The sequence below is a fragment of the Nerophis ophidion genome, linkage group LG04 (genome assembly GCF_033978795.1).
Source record: "Nerophis ophidion isolate RoL-2023_Sa linkage group LG04, RoL_Noph_v1.0, whole genome shotgun sequence".
Taxonomy (NCBI): Eukaryota; Metazoa; Chordata; class Actinopteri; order Syngnathiformes; family Syngnathidae; genus Nerophis; species Nerophis ophidion.
The window spans coordinates 59,217,875-59,237,389 of NC_084614.1; the positions used below are offsets into that span (position 1 = coordinate 59,217,875).

Below are 19,515 nucleotides of genomic sequence, written 5' to 3' on the forward strand. Positions count from 1 at the left end.
AAAAAAAGTTATAACAAGCAGGTTTAATGAGCGAAATCTGCCACGAGGGGTCATCAGAGCTCCACCTCGACGGGAAAAGTATGAGCGAGCGGTGACAACTTAGTTCTCCTTTACGCCGTCCCAACTCTGTTTTTTGAACACCCATCCATCCATACTCACATTGTTAGTTTTGGTAGACATGGCAAATCCAATAAAGAAGACAGTATGACGCGCCACACGCCAGATCCGGAAATGGAGTCCCTTATGACACTTCCACACGTTCCCCGCGTCGACTTTCTCACTCAAAGAGCTACATTTTTGACGACGGCAGTGGGCGGAGTCTCCGGTGCGGAGGACGTGGGGCGGGGCCTCCGCGGAGGCTTGGCTGGGTGAGAGGCAACAAGTTGGCACTCCAGGTACTACGACTCCACGCTGCAGGTGGCCGGTGGATGAAGAGACATGTCTGGGGTGTTATTAACCTCGCTACCCACAGAGCTCCTTGTCAACATGGACGCAGTGGAATAACCTTTTTTTTTTTTTTGTTAAACAAAAACAAACAAAACAACGTGCGACGGTGACAACTGTTATTTGAATGAGCTGTTAATGTTTGGCGGAGAGCGGGGACTACAATTGGATTCTTAGAGTGATATTTTGGGGGGTATTTACTGAAGAATGGCGCTGGCGAGATTCAGTAAGATTCTGCGTTTACCCGCACTTGACATCAAAAAGAAAGCCAAACATTACGAGCATGTCCACCGTGACGTCAACCCAAACGATCAGTGGGATATTATAGGGGAGCTGGGCGATGGTGCCTTTGGGAAAGTATACAAGGTAAGTTGTGAGTCCTAACATCTTGGTTTGAAATGCTTTTTTTGACACAAGATGCTATTTCCTTCTTAAATTGAGACATTAATATAAAGTGTATTTGCTTATGGGTACCCAAAACTTTTTCAGTTAGAAATGTTGTTCCTTTTAGAACCCTTATTACTTTTACACATCATAGACTTGTATTTCACTATATTGTGAAAGGACTCTCAAGAGTTTGAAAACAAATATTTAGATTTATGATCAGTAATATAAATTACATTTCATGAATTGGGCTCAAAATGCTTTTAAATACAAATGAGCTTACATAGGAAACAAAGTGCATCCGGAAAGGTTTCACGGCACTTCACTTTTTCCAGTTTATTATGTTACAGCTTTATTCCAAGTTGAAATAATCATTTTTGTTTTTAAAGTTCTACAGACAATACCCTGAAATGACAATGCGAAAAGCATTTTTTTAAATTTGGCAAATTTAGTAAAAAAAAAAAAATCACAAGTATTCACAGCCTTTGCTCAATACTGTGTTGATGCAACTTTGGCAGCAATTACAGCTTCAAGTCTTTTGAATACTATACCTCAAGGAAGGCACACCTATCCTTGGGCAGTTTCGCCCATTCTTCTTTGCATATTCCTCTTTTCAGCAATAAGTGACACACAAAGTCTGACATTCCTTTTTAAACTTTTATTGCCAATTTTTTGCTAAATACAGGTCAAAGTATTTTGTCCGTGCACGCACATCTGTCTCCATGTTTTAATCCATCCCAGACACACACTTTCTCATTCTCCACCGGCAGTGTGTGTGTGTGTGTGTGTATTTATGTATGTATGTATATATGTACAAAAATCAATTCGAATTTGAATCGCGATTCTCTTGTCGTGCGATTCAGAATCGATACTCATTTAAAAAAATATATTTTTTAATTTTTTAATCAATCCAACAAAACAATACACAGCAATACGATAACGATGCAATCCAATTCCAAAACCAAACCTGACCTAGCAACACTCAGAACTGCAATAAACAGAGCAATTGAGAGAAGACACAAACACGACACAGAACAAACCAAAAGTATTGAAACAAAAATTAATATCATCAACAGTATCAATATTAGTTATAATTTCAGCATAGCAGTGATTAAAAATCCCTCATTGCATTATCATTAGACATTTATAAAAATTAAAAAAAAGAACAATAGTGTCACAGTGGCTTATACTTGCAATGCATCTCATAAGCTTGACAACACACTGTGTCCAATGTTTTCACAAAGATAAATAAGTCATATTTTTGGTTTGTTTAATAGTTTAAACAAATTTACATTATTGCAATCAGTTGATAAAACATTGTCCTTTACAATTATAAAAGCTTTTGGAAAAAAAAATCTACTACTCTGCTAGCATGTCAGCAGACTGGGGCAGATCCTGCTGAAATCCTATGTATTGGGAATGAAAAAAGAAACGTTTTGAGTCGTAAAAATACCGTTTTTCAATCGAGAATCGCGTTGAATAGAAAAAAATCTATTTATTATCGAATCGCAACCCCAAGAATCGATATTTAATCCAATCGTGGGACACCCAAAGATTCGCAGCCCTAATATATACAGTGGGGCAAAAAAGTATTTAGTCAGCCACCGATTGTGCAAGTTCTCCCACTTAAAATGATGACAGGTATGTAATTTTCATCATCGGTACACTTCCACCGGGAATCATTTATGGTGATTTAACCCCCAATTCCAACCCTTAATGCTGAGTGCCAAGCAGGGAGGTAATGGGTCCCATTTTTATAGTCTTTGGCATGACTCGGCCGGGATTTGAACTCACGACCTACCGATCTCAGGGCGGACACCCAGTATTATTCTGCCTCCAAACACAACGAGTTGATTTTATACCAAAATGGATACATGGATGATACAGCAGAGGATTGGGAGAATGTCATGTGGTCAGATGAAAACAAAATATAACTTTTTGGTATAAACTTTTTTTTTTCTTTGTGTTGAAAAAGGTAGGTTTTTGTCATAAAAAATTGAGGTTTTTTGGGTTGGTGCACTAATTGTAAGTGTATCTTGTGTTTTTTTGTGTTTATTTAATAAAATAAATAAATAAAAAAATAATAAAAAATTATTCTGCAGCCCGGTACCAATCGAGCCGGCCCAGTGGTTGGGGAAACACTGCCTTGGAGGGAACGATGGCCCTAACCATATTAGATTCTCTGTGTGGGTCACTAAAAAGCCTTGACTGATTTTGGGGCCTGAATACAAGTTTGCTAAAACCCTGGTAATACATAACTTGATATAGTCCTGAGTTCAATCCCGGGCTCGGGATTTTTCTGTGTGGAGTTTCCATGTTCTCCCCGTGACTGCGTGGGTTCCCTCCGGGTACTCCCACCGCCAAAACCATGCACCTGGGGATAGGTTGTATGGCAACACTGGGGAGAAGTTGTTTGGCAACACTAAATTGGGCCTAGTGTGTGAATGTGAGTGTTAATGTTGTTTGTCTATCTGTGTTGGCTCTGCGATGAGCTGGCGACTTGTCCAGGGTGTACGCTGCCTTCCGCCCAAATGCAGCTGAGATAGGCTCCAGCACCCTCCGCGACCCCAAAAGGGACAGCGGTAGAAAAATGAATGGATGGAGACTATTTCTTATGAGTTGCTTTTTTTAATTTTGCAGTCATTTTTCAGTGATTAATGTATGAAATATGAATGAAATATATGTCAACACATTAGACTAATTTAGATTGATGTTTTTTTTGACCTAACAAGAGTAAAGCACAATGGTAAATTGATTAAGAACTATACTAAACCCATTAAATGTAACATATTTCTCTCCTAATTCCAGAGACCGCAGTCTTTTGCTTTCTAAAAACAGAAACCTTTTGTTTGCACTGTAGTTGAGTTAAATGCTAGAAAGTCCTAAAGCCATGAGTCGATATCAGTAATATTCAACTGGTGGCCCAAATCGGGCCCGGGAATGATGCCATACCGGCCCCCGAGTTCAGTTCGAGTACAGTTTTCCTCATGTAAAGAGGAACTTGGGCCACTGTTAACATGTAGGCAAATCCTTGCGTTGACATTTTAACCTTGCCAGCAAAAACAGACCACTAAGGTCCAAACATATGATTTACATCTAAAGATGTTCCTCGAGGAACTCCTTTAAGTCCTCTCCTTTTTGGTAGTTAAACATTTTTTTCCGTAATGTGATTTATGTAACCAAGGTGTGTAATCCAAGGTTTTGCTGTTGCTTGTTTACTTCAGATGCTAGGTTCTATTTTACGGCCTCTCTTTTTCATCATTTGAGCTATTCAACTGGTGGCCCGTGAGTTTAGTTTAAAATAACTTGTGAGAGATTCACTTTTAAGAACTTTTATAGGTTTGTAAAAACTCTTGACTTTTGTTATAGCATTTTTGCAAAATATCTTTAAAAACGGCAGAGCTCTCCTGTAACTCTGACAAAATTAATAGACCAAAATAAAATGTTTACTTTAAATGACGCTGGTTCTAAACAAGACTAATAAAGAGAAAAGTCCACCCCCAATCATTAGCTTTCTGTAAATGTGGCATCCTAAACAATTAAGTTGAATATCTCTTGTCTATATTACTTGATCAATCTTACAGTACTTTTGGTATCTCATTTTCTCCTATTGACGGTTCCTTCCGCCAACCTTTCCTTGATGTTTCCAAAACAAACAAGACCAACGAGTTTGGCTCCCGTTTCTAGAAAAAACAACTATCGCACGCACTGCAGTTTTTTAGCACATTCTTTGAATCAATCACCCTTTCAGTCACACACCCACCATTCCCCCTGGTAGAGAATCCAGAGTAAATCTAGCTGCAAAGACTGTGAAAGCAGTCTTGTATCTGCTCATTTACCAACAGCAGAAACTTTTGCCTCAGGTTTAGTCTGTATCTGTTTGACCGACCAGTGAAGTCCAATACAAGCCTTCAGTGTCCAGTAGCGCACAGTGGACGTCTTTGACTGGCCATGGTCTTGATGGAAGAAGTGATCCCTTAATGGAAGTCTGACTTGAATATGATATGCATTCCTTTGTAGAATGGATGTACTGGTCTTTTAAGGTTTCTAAATGTTGTTAATAGTTTGTCACAATACTTGAAGATATACCAATTATCCTTAGGCTGAGCTGCAGTTGTGTGGATTCGACCGAGAAGGACATAATAAACCTCTACTGTACCTTTTATTTCTCACTTGTCGGGATCTGGGAACTGGAAAAAGAAGGCATATCTCTGCATCACTGCATGTGTCCCCACCATACTTGTTTTTAAACACTTGAACAAACCTCCGCTGTTTGTTTTGCTTTTGTGGGCTGACAGAGGACAGCCGCACCTGCAGCTGTCACATGGACAGTGGCAGTAGATGATAACCAAGACTGGAAGTCATAGGAAACATCGGCATATAGTAGATGGAAGGGAACAGTGGTGAAGTTCAGTCATTTTCTGTATGTTTACATCTATGCTAGCAAAAGGAGGATGCTTGGTTATTTTTGACCCTTGTATTGCGAGAGTTATCACTGCCAAGAGAGATGAGAGTACAGGACATTGTGCTTCTGACAAGCTTAAACTAGAATGGGTAATGACACCATGGGGAAAATAACAGCTACAGCCCAAGGGAGTGTTGTTGGTAAATCACACTGCATGCTGGTATGTATAAGAGGAAAACCACTAGAAAGAAAGTGCTCGTAAAAAGCTTTAAGCGTGCTTGGTCATCAAAACCACAGGGGTGAGATTTAAAGGTTATAAACAATCAAATACATGCGGTAGGCTGTTAGTCCTACTTTTACAACTATGTTTTTGTTACACATGTACGTTATTGCTCCATTCAAATATACACACTATGTAAACACCTTCACTTACTCCTATAATGGTAACATCTGTCTTCCCTAATCACATACAGGCAATATGTTATCACTTATAAGTCTGTGGCACCCCATTCACATACTCATGTTACATAAACCTTTGTCTGGCCATTCACATACTTATTTGATTTAACTGCCACCTGCCACTCTGTTCATGTACATACAAAATGTAAAGACCTGTTTGTCCATTCACCTAAGAAGCAAAATGTACACCTATCTACTCTTTAATATATGTCAGTCCATTCCTATACAGCACATGTAATATAATAATAAGTCGGTCCATTCACACCCCTAAACATCCGCATGTTCATTCACACACGAGTACATGCCTATGTAAGTACAAACCCCGTTTCCATATTAGTTGGGAAATTGCGTTAGATGTAAATATAAACGGAATACAATGATTTGCAAATCATTTTCAACGCATATTCAGTCAAATATGCTACAAAGACAACATATTTAATGTTCAAACTGATAAACATTTTTTTTTTTGCAAATAATCATTAACTTTGAAATTTAATGCCAGCAACACGTGACAAAGAAGTTGGGAAAGGTGGCAATACATACTGATAAAATTGAGGGATGCTCATCAAAAACTTATAAGGAACATACCACAGGTGTGCAGGCTAATTGGGAACACTTGGGTGCCATAATTGGGTATAAAAGCAGCTTCCATGAAATGCTAAGTAATTCACAAACAAAGATGGGGTGAGGGTAACCACTTTGTAAGCAAATTGTCGAACAGTTTAAGAACAACATTTCTCAACGAGCTATTGCAAGGAATTTAGGGATTTTATCATCTACGGTCTGTAAAATCATCAACATTTTCAGAGAATCTGGAGAAATCACTGCACGTAAGCGATGATATTACGGACTTTTGATCCCTCAGGCGGTACTGCATCAAAATCCGACATCAGTGTGTAAAGGATATCACCACATGGGTTCAGGAAAACTACATAAAACCACTGTCAGTAACTGCAGTCGGTCGCTACATCTGTAAGTGCAAGTTAAAACTCTACTATGTAAGCCAAACCCATTTATCAACAATATCCTGAAATGCCGCCGGCTTGGCTGGGCCCGAGCTCACCTAAGATGGACTGATGCAAAGTAGATAGGTGTTCTGTGGTCTGACGAGTCCACATTTCAAACTATATTTGGAAACAGGACGTGGTGTCCTCCAGAACAAAGAGGTAAATAACCATTCGGATTGTTATAGGCGCAAAGTTCAAAAGCCAGCATCTGTGATAGTATGGGGGTGTATTAGTGGCCAAAGCTTGGGTAACTTACACATCTGTGTAGGCACCAATAATGCTGAAAGGTCCATACAGGTTTTGGAGCAACATATGTTGTCATCCAAGCAACGTTATCAAGGACGCCCCTGCTTATTTCAGCAAGACAAGTGTTACAACAGCGTGGTTTTGTAAAAAAAGAGTGTGGGTACTTTCCTGGCCCAGCCTGCAATCCAGACCTGTCTCCCATCAAAAATGTGTGGCGCATTATGAAGCGTAAAATACTACAGCGGAGACCCCGGACTGTTGAACGACTGAAGCTCTACATAAAACAAGAATGGGAAAGAATTCCACTTTCAAAGCTTCAACAATTACTTTCCTCAGTTCCCAAACGTTTACTGAGTGTTGTTAAAAGAAAAGGTGATGTAACACAGTGGTGAACTTATCCTTTCCCAACTACTTTGGCACGTGTTGCAGCCAGGAAATTCCAAGTTAATTATTATTTGCAAAAAAAAATAAAAAATTATGAGTTTGAACATAAAATATCTTGTCTTTGTAGTGCATCCAATTGAATATGGGTTGAAAATTAGTTGCAAATCATTGTATTCCGTTTATATTGACATCTAACACAATTTCCCAACTCATATGGAAACGGGGCTTGTATATCCTGTCTTTTCAGATCGACATATTTTCTTTACTTGTATCGCCTTTAGCATATTTATATTCATAGGACGGAGGGGCTTGTGGTGTCAAGTGGAGTTGAGATGTTTCCCTTCACTAATTAATGGGCCACGTTCCTCTGAGCCCATTGGCCTGCTGTTGAAGTGTTTCCATAGACGCGTGCAGCCTGTGTAAGGTTACGCTCCATCAGACTCCCATTGTGACAATAATGCCCCCAGAGGGTCTGTAATGTAAAAGTGTGCTGCGGCCCAACATGGAACCGTTTTGGCTGCGGCTTGTTGCATGCAAACACATTCACTGATCAGGTGAATGAGAAAGAACTCGAGGACCATCTACACAAGGGTGGTGACTTCCTCTACCAGGTTTATGATATGAGCTGCTTAATTTGCCTGATTTAGAATTCTAGAAACATGGCAATACACCTCTAGTGAGGTCAACAACAGTGCTATGTTTAATCTCAGGAGCCAGCTGGGCCCATAGCCACTGATAAGAAACTACATGCTGGGTGTGGCCCCATCATGAGGGAGTCTGCTTTTTTTTTTAATTGTCACTTGCATTTTTAGTCATAATTTTTGCAGTCACATGTTAAAGTTAATTACTTCAGTCTTAGTGTTCAGGCACATGATTCCTCACCTAACCTGCTTTGGTCCTCACTGTTTTAACGTGCTTCACACCCAGTTCCCTTCTATCAAAGCTTTATTCCTTCTTTGAGTCAGTTGGCAGGTTACGTAATAGAGGAAGTGTGTGCGGTAAAGTTATAAATACGTCCCATTTTTGGGGCTACCAGCACAATCTTTGCAGTGACATTCTCCTTCCATATGTTCTGAGCTGCTCACATTTCCTGTAATAGTACGAGAAGCTTGCACAGAGTTGCTGAAAGAATGGGTCACACGTTTACCACAGGGCAAAAGTCTGACATACATCCATTGCCTGGAAAGGAGGTGTACGGTATGATGCTGTGCATGTGGGGAAAAAAAGTTTTTCTCAAAAGAATTTATTTGAAATTCAAGCACGATAGTAACTGGATTATTTTTAAGTAAGAAGACTGTCACAGCTTCAGATCCTGCATTGATGCAGAGGGAACTGGATGCATTTTACCTTAAAGGCCAAAATCTAGATATTTAGGACCTGAATTCAGCATCTATTTAATACTAACTACAGCACTTTACTTTTTGTACAAAATCCCACCAAATTCTCCTGCGAAAAGGCTGCAACTTGGAATACTAGGAGCAGAGCCTTAGGTGGTGCAATACCAATTTACAACTTTGGGGGATAGGTGAAAAATTTTCAGAAATGAAAGCATTGCAATGTCCGACAACTGTAAAGGAGAACATCATGACTCATACAACTACTAGGGATGGGCGATATGTTCTACAATCTATACCGCAAAATATATTGCAGCCTCTTGTGATAACAATGTCAGGGTTCCCCGTTAATGTAATTGAATAAAATTGTTCTTCAAAATAAGGGCTTTTCTTTTTGCTGGATGCTGGATTTGCTGGTAGTTGTTTTTAATTTTAAAAGTTATTAAAAGTCTGTAAACACTTGAAAAAAGTACATCGTACAAAAAGCAGTAACATTTGAAAATACGGCAAAATGATAAAAGATATCCATCCCATCCATCCATTTACTACCGCTTTTCCCTCTCGGAGTTGCGAGGGGGGTGGGGGGGATTGTGCAAGTCTATCTCAGCTGCAATACTAATTACTAAAAACATATTTGTTTCAAATGTATTTACCGCGTTTCCTTGAATAGCCGCCGGGGCGCTAATTAATTTAAAACCTCTTCTCACTCCTGCGCTTATTCAAGGTATGCGGTAAAAGTAAGCAGGCGCTAATAATTTTAAAACTTCTTCTCACCCCTGCGCTTAACAATGGCATGCAGTAAAAAATTGAGTGTGATTAAAAAAAAAAAAAAAAAATTATTCTGCGGCCGCGGCCCGGTGGTTGGGGACCACTGCTCTACAACATGTCATCACGCCCACCTTTGCACCATGCTATCTGCGTGCCAGTAGGACGCATGCATTTTGCTGATCCTCATGTGAGATTGCAATGCATACTTGCTCAACAGCCATACCGTTTACACTGATGGTTGTGATATAAACAACTTTAAAACTCTTACTAAAATGCGCCACACTCTGTGAACCTTAACCAAACAAGAATAGCAAACACATTCCTGGAGAACATTGGCTCTGTAACACATTATATACACAACATAAGAATTACCCAGAATTCCATTGCATCCATGACTCTCATCTATATTATACACGCGCCCCCAACCACGCCCACCTCAATCAACCCACGGAAGGGGGGGGGGGGTTGGTGCTAGCGGGTGTATAATATAGCCAAGAGTATAAAATAAAAATAAACAAAAAACTGATACCGATAAAAAGAGGCAGATACCGTGATAATGCCAAATATCGTCGCTGTTCTGTTATTAAAACAATATAATTGAGATTGGCTTATGATAAAAAATAGGGCTGTACATTTTATAAATTCCTTAAATCAAATTAATAGCACTTTTAAATTTGGATTAATCATGATTGATCACAGTATAAATTACTTCCTTACATCATTTAAATTAGCCTATAAAAAGACCCCAATATTTGGACACATGTGCAATTTGTTGGCCAGCAAGATGTGCATGTGATTACAGTGATGGACGGACTTAAGCAAGACACTCTGCAATCTGCTTACTAAACGGATGTGGCATGCAGGCAGAGGGTTGATGATGTCAGATGGACAAAAGACACACAGTGTAACCGACAATGAATGAGTGAGGTCATACGGGCTGAGAAGTAATGCCAAGCATGTGTCACATGTTTGCAAACAGGAAAGACAGGAAGCAAAAAGTTGTTATACTGTCAGTACAGACTGTCTGTGCTCCGCATTGTTGTTAGAATTTTGTGTCGCTACGAAAACTGTAGCGTGTTCTTTTTTATATCACGAATATTAGTGTAAAGTAAGGATGTCACAATAAATACAGATTTATTCCGATAAATGCTTTAATATGTAATATCGGAATTTATCGGTATCGGTTTCAAAAAATAAAATGAATTACTTTTTAAAACGCTGCTGTGTACACGGACATAGGGAGAAGTACAGAGCGCCAACTAAACTCAAAGGCACTGCCGTTGCATGCCAGCCCAATCACATAATATCTATGGTTTTTCACACACACAAGTGAATGCAAGGCATAATTGGTCAACAGCCATACAGGTCACACTGAGGGTGGCCGTATAAACAACTTTAACACTCTTACAATATGCGCCACACTGTGAACCCACACCAAACAAGAATGACAAACACGTTTTGGGAAAACATACGTACTGTAACACAACATAAACACAACAGAACAAATACCCTGCACCGCTTGCAGCACTAACTCTTCCGGGACGCTACAATATACACCCCCCAAACCCCCCCCAACCCCGCCCACCTCAACCTCCTCATGCTCTCTCCGGGAGAGCATGTCCCAAATTCCAAGCTGCTGTTTTGAGGAATGAAAAAAAAAATATGCACAACTGTATATATCGGTGTCGGTTGATATCGGAATCGGTAATTAAAAGTTGGACGATATCAGGATACCATTCTCAGATATCTCGAATAAATAGGGGTTATTTTATTGAGACAGCCGGAACATTGTCCACATTTTAGCCACACTGCCTGAAGTTGCAGACCAGCTAGCGCTAGTTCGCTTAAAGCTATTATGAATACAAGAGACATTAACATCTTTACTGCAACATGACGTACCACAATGTAAACTTGTACAAACAAATTGCTGTCTGTGCAACTTTTTGAGCACATTCAACAATACTGTGATGATAAATGATAACTATGATATGAAAATTTCCGATATCATTACATCCCGAGTGTAAAGTAACACGGCAAAGCAGAGACAAGACCAAAAGCGACATAAACTGCAAGCCTGACTAGGGCCACTCCATCTCCATGGAAACCAGCCCCCAACAAAAAGCTTGTATGAAGCGGTACACAGAGCAAAACTTTTTGGGCCTTTCTTTATCTTAAGAGCTGCTTCAAAGAAAACTTTTTGACGGAGAAACTCGGACATTGCACGATGATTTCTGTCCAGAGTGAAAAAGTGTAGACACACTCTTTGCTGTGTTTGGCAGTTTATTATATTTTTTGTTTTAATTTATACCTTCTTGTTGCAGAAAACCTGTTTGTGTTGCATAAAACCTGTTTGTGTTACATAAATAGTGTTGTAACTTTAGCATGTGAGCGTTGTAACTTTTGAGTGTCGGTGCTGTCTAGAACTCAGCAGAGTAACCGTGTAAGACACTTCAATATCAGTAGGTTGCAGCAGGTAGCTAATTGCTTTGTAGATGTCGGAAACAGCGGGAGGCAGTGTGCAGGTAAAAAGGTATCTAATGCTTAAACAAAAAACTAACAAAAAGGTGAGTGCCCCTAAGAAAAGGCATTGAAGCTTAGGGATAGCTTTCCAAAACGAAACTAAAACTGAACCGGCTACAAAGTAAACAAAACAGAATGCTGGACAACAGCACTGTGGCGCAAAGATGGCATGCTATCTATGTATTGTCTGTTCATGTGATTTATAGACAAACTTAAATTTGTGTCCATCGATCAGCCACTGATCAATAGTAATATTACTGTAGGAGACTAAATTGAATAAGGGTTTCTTTCTGTCAGCGTTTTTTTTTTCTATACTGACAAACTTTGTCCTGTACGGAAAAATATATATGCTCTTCAATGATTGACAGGAGCGATAATATCGCTTTAATTATAGCGATATGTTACTCTATGTATTGTGTAAGATATTGTATTGGTTTTCGGGCTTCACGGTGGCAGAGGGGTTAGTGCGTCTGCCTCACAATACGAAGTTCCTGCAGTCCTGGGTTCAAATCCAGGCTCGGGATCTTTCTGTGTGGAGTTTGCATGTTCTCCCCGTGAATGCGTGGGTTCCCTCCGGGTACTCCGGCTTCCTCCCACTTCCAAAGACATGCACCTGGGGATAGGTTGATTGGCAACACTAAATTGGCCCTAGTGTGTGAATGTGAGTGTGAATGTTGTCTGTCTATCTGTGTAGGCCCTGCGATGAGGTGGCGACTTGTCCAGGGTGTACCCTGCCTTCCGCCCGATTGTAGCTGAGATAGGCGCCAGCGCCCCCCGCAACCCCGAAAGGGAATAAGCGGTAGTAAATGGATGGATGGATGGATGGATGGATGGATTGTATTGGTGTAATTATGTTGAATTACTTTTTGATTCTACAAACCCTGTTTCCATATGAGTTGGGAAATTGTGTTAGATGTCAATAGAAATGGAATACAATGATTTAAAAATCATTTTCAACACATATTCAGTTAAATGCACTACAAAGACAAGATATTTGATGTTCAAACTCATAAACTTCGTTTTGTTTTTTTGCAAATAATAATTAACTTAGAATTTCATGGCTGCAACACGTGCCAAAGTAGTTGGGAAAGGGCATGTTCACCACTGTGTTACATCACCTTTTCTTTTAACAACACTCAATAAACGTTTGGGAACTGAGGAAACTAATTGTTGAAGCTTTGAAAGTGGAATTCTTTCCCATTCTTGTTTTATGTAGAGCTTCAGTCGTTCAACAGTCCGGGGTCTCCGCTGTCGTATTTTACGCTTCACAATGCGCCACACATTTTTGATGGGAGACAGGTCTGGACTGCAGGCGGGCCAGGAAAGTACCCGCTCTCTTTTACTACAAAGCCACGCTGTTGTAACACGAGGCTTGGCATTGTCTTGCTGAAATAAGCAGGAGCGTACATGTTAACGTTGCTTGGATGACAACATGTTGTTTCAAAACCTGTATGTACCTTTCAGCATTAATGGTGCCTTCACAGATCTTGGGCACTAATGCACCTCCATACCATCACAGATGCTGGCGTTTGAACATTGCGCCTATAACAATCCAAATGGTTATTTTCCTCTTTGTTCCGGAGGACACGACGTCCACAGTTTCTGAATATAATTGGAAATGTGGACTTGTCAGACCACAGGACACTTTTCCACTTTGCATCAGTCAATCTTAGATGAGCTCAGGCCCAGCGAAGCGGGCGGCGTTTCTGGGTGCTGTTGATAAATTGGTTTGGCTTTACATAGTAGAGTTCTAACTTGCACTTACAGATGTAGCGACAAACTGTAGTTACTGACAGTGGTTTTATGAAGTGTTCCTGAGTCCATGTGGTGATATCATTTACACACTGATGTCGGTTTTTGATGCAGTACCGCCTGAGGGATCCAAGGTCTGTAATATCATCGCTTACGTGCAGGGATTTCTGAACCTTTTGATGATTTTATGGACCGTAGATGGTAAAATCCCTAAATTCTTTGCAATAGCTCGTTGAGAAATGTTGTTCTAAAACTGTACGACAATTTGCTTACAAAGCGGTGACTCTCGCCCCATCCTTGTTTGTGAATTACTTAGCATTTCATGGAAGCTGCTTTTATACCCAATCATGGCAACCACTTGTTCCCAATTATCCTGTTCACCTCTGGGATGTTCCAAATAAGTGTTTGATGAGCATTCCTCAACTTTATCGGTATTTATTGCCACCTTTCCCAACTTCTTTGTCACGTGTTGCTGGCATCAAATTCAAAAGTTAATGATTATTTGCAAAAAAAATGTTTATCAGTTGGAACATCAAATATGTTGTCTTTGTACCATATTCAACTGAATATGGGTTGAAAATGATTTGCAAATCATTGTAATCCGTTTATATTTACATCTAACACAATTTCCTAACTCATATGGAAACGGGGTTTGTACTTTGGTGTACAGTCTAGCTTTACAGATGCCAAGTGTTGCTGTAAAAATATTTGATGCGGGATGAAAAAAACAATTAGTATCAGATCGATCTGCCAATGATCAGTGTCGGATGATTTTTGTGAAAAAGTGTGTCTGGGTTTATCCCAGACTGCCAAGATACCTGTGGTGGTGGGGGCGTTTTCAGTGTGTGGTTATGGGCGTGGTCCCCACGATGTCATGGACTAATTTGCATAATGGTGGTATATTTTTTTTTAAAAAGGCTCAAAAAATGCATACATTTTAAAAACAAATCTGTTCTTGATAATTATTAACATATATATTTTATTGTTTTGCCATATTCTCAATTGTTGCTGCTCATTGTACAATATACCTTGTTGAGAGTGTTTACAGCAGGGGTGTCCGCGAACAGGTTTGACCGGCCCGCGGGATGAGTTTGCTAGGCATAAAAATGTACCCAACATTTTTGAATGAAAGAAACCTCTGTTCTTGATGTGTCCACGGGATGTCGCAATATCAATTATTTGTATTTGTTTAGATGATGCTACATATGTACAAAATAAAACTACATGATGTTTTACTACATCAGTCGAGGAAAATGATCAAACTACTTAAATAACAGGCTATAATCTGATTTTGATATAATTTTTTTTAACTTGGTAGATTAAAATAAACACCAATTGGTTGATGAACATTATCACATAATTTATTCAGAAAATATAAATAACGACCACTAAAGAGACTACTATTAACCACAACATGCAAGTGTAAAAAAAACCCAACAACATTATGATTTGTACAATTTCAGCATGTGCCTGTTTTATTTTTAAACAAAGAAAACAATCTGAAGTTTTCTTTATTTTTAAGTTATGGCGCCGTAATTTTACCAGTCCGGCCCACTCTGGAGTATATTTTTCTCCATGTGGCCCCTATCTAAAATGAGTTTGACACTCCTAGTCTAGAGACTTCTAATGAGTTTTTTTTTTTAAATTAAAAACAAATAGCAACATATCTAGCATATTTTTGTGGTGTTATAATAAAATGTACTCGTGTTTAGAGACTACACCTATATGTCCCTGACGAAAGAGGCGAGCTCTAGCGAGCATAATGTCACACTTGCTTTGCGCTGCTGCTCAAGTTTGACTTTCACTCCTTAAAAGCCACCACTGTCCTCTTAATATTTGCACATGATGTAGAAGGCGGTCTGCGGTAAAATCTGGGATATACGTTTGTATTACAATGATGTCAACATTGCAGACCTGTTGACAACACTCCAGACAAATCGTGTGCGTTTTGTTTACATCCAAGTTCAGCAGCGCGGTCTTTTTTCTGTGGTTGAGATTTCGATACATCACTTGTTGATAGTGCGCAAATAATAGGTTATATACAGTGTATATATATATATATATATATATATATATGTATATATGTATATATGTATAATCAATTCATATTGTAACCAGCTGGTGTTAATGTTTAATATTCGTGTGGAGTGGATTTGATTTCAGTTTTTCTCTTGTTTGCAAACGTCCGTGCCGGCCTAAAAGGTGATTGACATAGAATGAGGAAGTGTTGTTGTGTGTCGGGGGAAGCACAGAGACAAAAGTGTTTGCACGGGAAGTAAAACCTGTTGGTATTGTGCCGTTTGTTTTTATAAGATTGGTAATAAAATTAAAATAAAATAGCATCAGGCTTTGTGTGATTTCTACTTCAATTACCCTAAGGGGAAACCCTGTTTGTGATTGCCATTGCAGATTAATGCCTAGTATTGTTGATCCCCTCCGGTTGACACCGTTCGGGTGGCATCCTGACCAGATGCCCGAACCCCCTCATCTGGCTCCTCTCGATGTTGAGGAGCAGCGGCTTTACTTTGAGCTCCTCCCGGATGACAGAGCTTCTCACCCTATCTCTAAGGGAGAGCCCCGCCACCCGGCAGAGGAAACTCATTTCAGCCGCTTGTACCCGTGATCTTGTCATTTCGGTCATAACCCAAAGTTCATGACCATAGGTGAGGATGGGAACGTAGATCGACCTGTAAATTGAGAGCTTTGCCTTCCGGCTCAGCTCCTTTTTCACCACAACGGATCGATACAGCGTCCGCATTACTGAAGACGCCGCACTGATCCACCTTTCGATCTCACAATCCGCTCTTCCCTCACTCGTGAACAAGACTCCTAGGTACTTGAACTCCCCCACTTGGGGCGGGTTCTTCTCCCCAACCCGGAGATGGCACTCCACCCTTTTCCGGGCGAGAACCATGGACTCGGACTTGGATGTGCTGATTTTCATCTCGGTCGTTTCATACTTGGCTGCGAACTGAGTAGTGAAGCTGTAGTGAGACACTCGTCTAATTTATTAATAACCACCTCCATTACGACAAAACATTTTTAATTTCTTAGGATTTATAGTTTCACCATCAAGTAAAATTATCACTAGAGCACGAGACTAAACACAGAGAGCAAGCCGGGAGCAGAAGTGATTGGCAGTAACAAGCGGAAACTCGCAAAGAAAAAAATACCCAAAACCTTAGTTTTTAGTTGTTTACTCTGTAAACCAAAATCTTCGTTTAAGATTTCCAACACTAATTTTGGAACGCACATTTGGGTGATTTGAGTTCATGAAAAGTTTCATTCCACATAATTACCAACTGTTCCCAAACAACACACAAGTCGTCGTTTTTTTGTTGTCAAGGTTTTTTCTCACTGTAGGCAGAGAAAATTAATAACATTATAAGTGTGGGCCAAAGTAAAGGCAAACTAAATGAATACATACAGTGGAGTGTGGGGACTTCTAGAGGTAGTTGTAAGGTATGCCCAGCTGAATGACAGATAGTTGATAGAAATAGACCCTTATTGGGTCCATTTGTACACTCTGAGTTACACTAACATTGATTGATATTATACACGTGGGCCCATAGATGTATACTGTTAAATGTAGCTTTGATGTAGCAAGCTACTTTTGCTGTGTAGCTTGTAGTGTAGCTTGCAACAATTCTCCGGGGATAGCTTCCCCTGTAGCCTAGCTACATTTAATCGAGAGTAACTTGTAGCTTCGCTTACTATATTTTCCAAGTAGCTTGCCAATAGCTAAGCTAACTGCTAAGCTAGCTCGAAACAACACGAGAAATAAGTGATTGGTGAATTGTATGAAGTGTAGATGGAACCGTGTGACAGCAGAATGTAAGCAATTAACAGGAGAGGATCATATAACTGCAACTATACGTATTAGGAGGGTGGATCGATCTATAAATTTGGGTAGAATACCAGTATATGATCGATACTAGAGTGATTAGGTTGATATTTGTATTTATTCAAAGTCATTTAGTAACAGAAAATAGTTCCCTGGACATAGGAATACTTTAAGGTTGAAAACCAAAGGATTTCAGAGAAATCGGAGAGATTTGACTTTTTAGTTTTTGTGTACTTTTGACTTTTTTTTGCTTAAACAATTGTGTAATGAAAGAGGAAAAAATAACTGGTTTAAGCACCATGTTGATTTTGTAAAACTGTCAAAGCCACTCACAATAAAAAAAATGCAAAAAATGTATTGTTAATACATGATCGGAATTGTTATCGGCCGATCTCACGAATGTTTGATTGGGACCGAAAGCATAAAACCCTAAACAAAACATCCCTAGCCAGAACACTACGAACGCATTGTCGCGGTATCAAAATATTTACAGCAAACAAAGGTGCAGCGGTGCATTGGTTTCTTTTGACTGAATAGTTTTATTGAAGTAGAACAAATTTCCTTAAAAAGTACCTGCGCATCATTCACTGTGGCCTTAAAAATAAGGGATTTGAAAAAATCGGTCAGGAGATAGTAGGGGGTTTACAGCTGAAGGTTGAGATGCCCACAGAGGAGAGAAAGTATCTGGTGGCCCAGTGTTTACTCTTTCGAGTCTTGTTAACGGAGTGGCCGACTGTCAGACTGAGGGTTTGATGGCCTGGAGGAGATGTACGGTTAAAGCGGCCTGTGTGTTGCTCGGGTGGGGGCGGCTAGCACACATGCACGCACGCGCACACACACGCGCACACACACAGACACACACACAGACACACACACACACACACACACACACACACACACACACACACACACACACACACACACACACACACACACACACACACACACACACACACACACACACACACACACACACACACACACACACACACACACAGTGTGCTGAGATTAGTAAAGGAGTGAGTAGCTGTGACCTTCTTGTGTTGATTCAGATGTTTTCTCACAGCTCCTGTAAGAAGACAGGGAGACATCTGAAAGCCAATAGGTTGTTTTGTTTGTCAGCCTTTAAATAGTTTGAGTATGGGCACATGCACACTGGCATGCATTCAGAATTACCCTCCCTGCATTTTTACACTGGCTACTTCCACACTCCAAGTTAAGAAAATGAATTACATCGATGTGATGTGGCCCATATTTAACATAAAGTCACTATGGTGTCCTTACCAGGCCTGCAACAAGGAGACTGGTGTTCTGGCTGCAGCCAAGGTGATCCAGACCAAATGTGAAGAGGAGTTGGAGGACTATATGGTGGAGATCGAAATCCTGGCTAAATGCGACCACCGCTACATTGTCAAGCTGCTGGATGCCTTTTACTTCAACAACCATCTTTGGGTAGGTGGCGCTTACACCATGGGTGATGCTGACTAATGTATAATGTGACTTTTGTACACATTGCACACAAAAAGGTAAACATTTACTAAATACGTGCAGACCTTGTTTTTTTTTTTGACAAATACACCACATGATTTGAGCCCATAAGTCTTATCTGATTTGAAGTTTTCTCACACATCTCAATAAGCTTTACAAAACACCAAAGGTAACTTTACGGTGTTCACACCACCAAATTTAATACAGTCCTTTGGGGCAGTGTTTTTCAACCTTTTCTGAGCCAAGGCACTTTTTTTAATTTGAAAAACAGAAAACATAACAATACTAAACTCAGCAGCCGATATTGACAATATAAAGTTGTTCTCGCAATTGTTGGATATGAGTTCAAACCATAACCAACCATGCATCACTATAGCTCTAGTCTCAAAGTAGGTGTACTGTCATGACCTGCCACATCACGCCGTGACTTATTTGGAGTTTTTTGGTGGTTTCCTGTGTGTATTGTTTTAGTTCTTGTCT

The 19,515-nt window shown here is 39.9% G+C and overlaps 1 protein-coding gene across 1 annotated transcript in view; it reads left to right on the forward strand.

Annotated features, from left to right (window-relative positions):
* The first annotated feature begins 377 nt into the window (after positions 1 to 377).
* The window catches only part of stk10 (serine/threonine kinase 10), a 95,384-nt gene continuing 76,246 nt past the window's right edge, over positions 378 to 19,515 (forward strand). The window contains exons 1-2 of the mRNA XM_061898606.1: positions 378 to 810; positions 18,835 to 18,999. Coding sequence (XP_061754590.1) covers positions 652 to 810; positions 18,835 to 18,999 — 324 coding nt within the window. The 5' untranslated portion in view covers positions 378 to 651. The remainder of the gene's footprint in view (positions 811 to 18,834; positions 19,000 to 19,515) is intronic.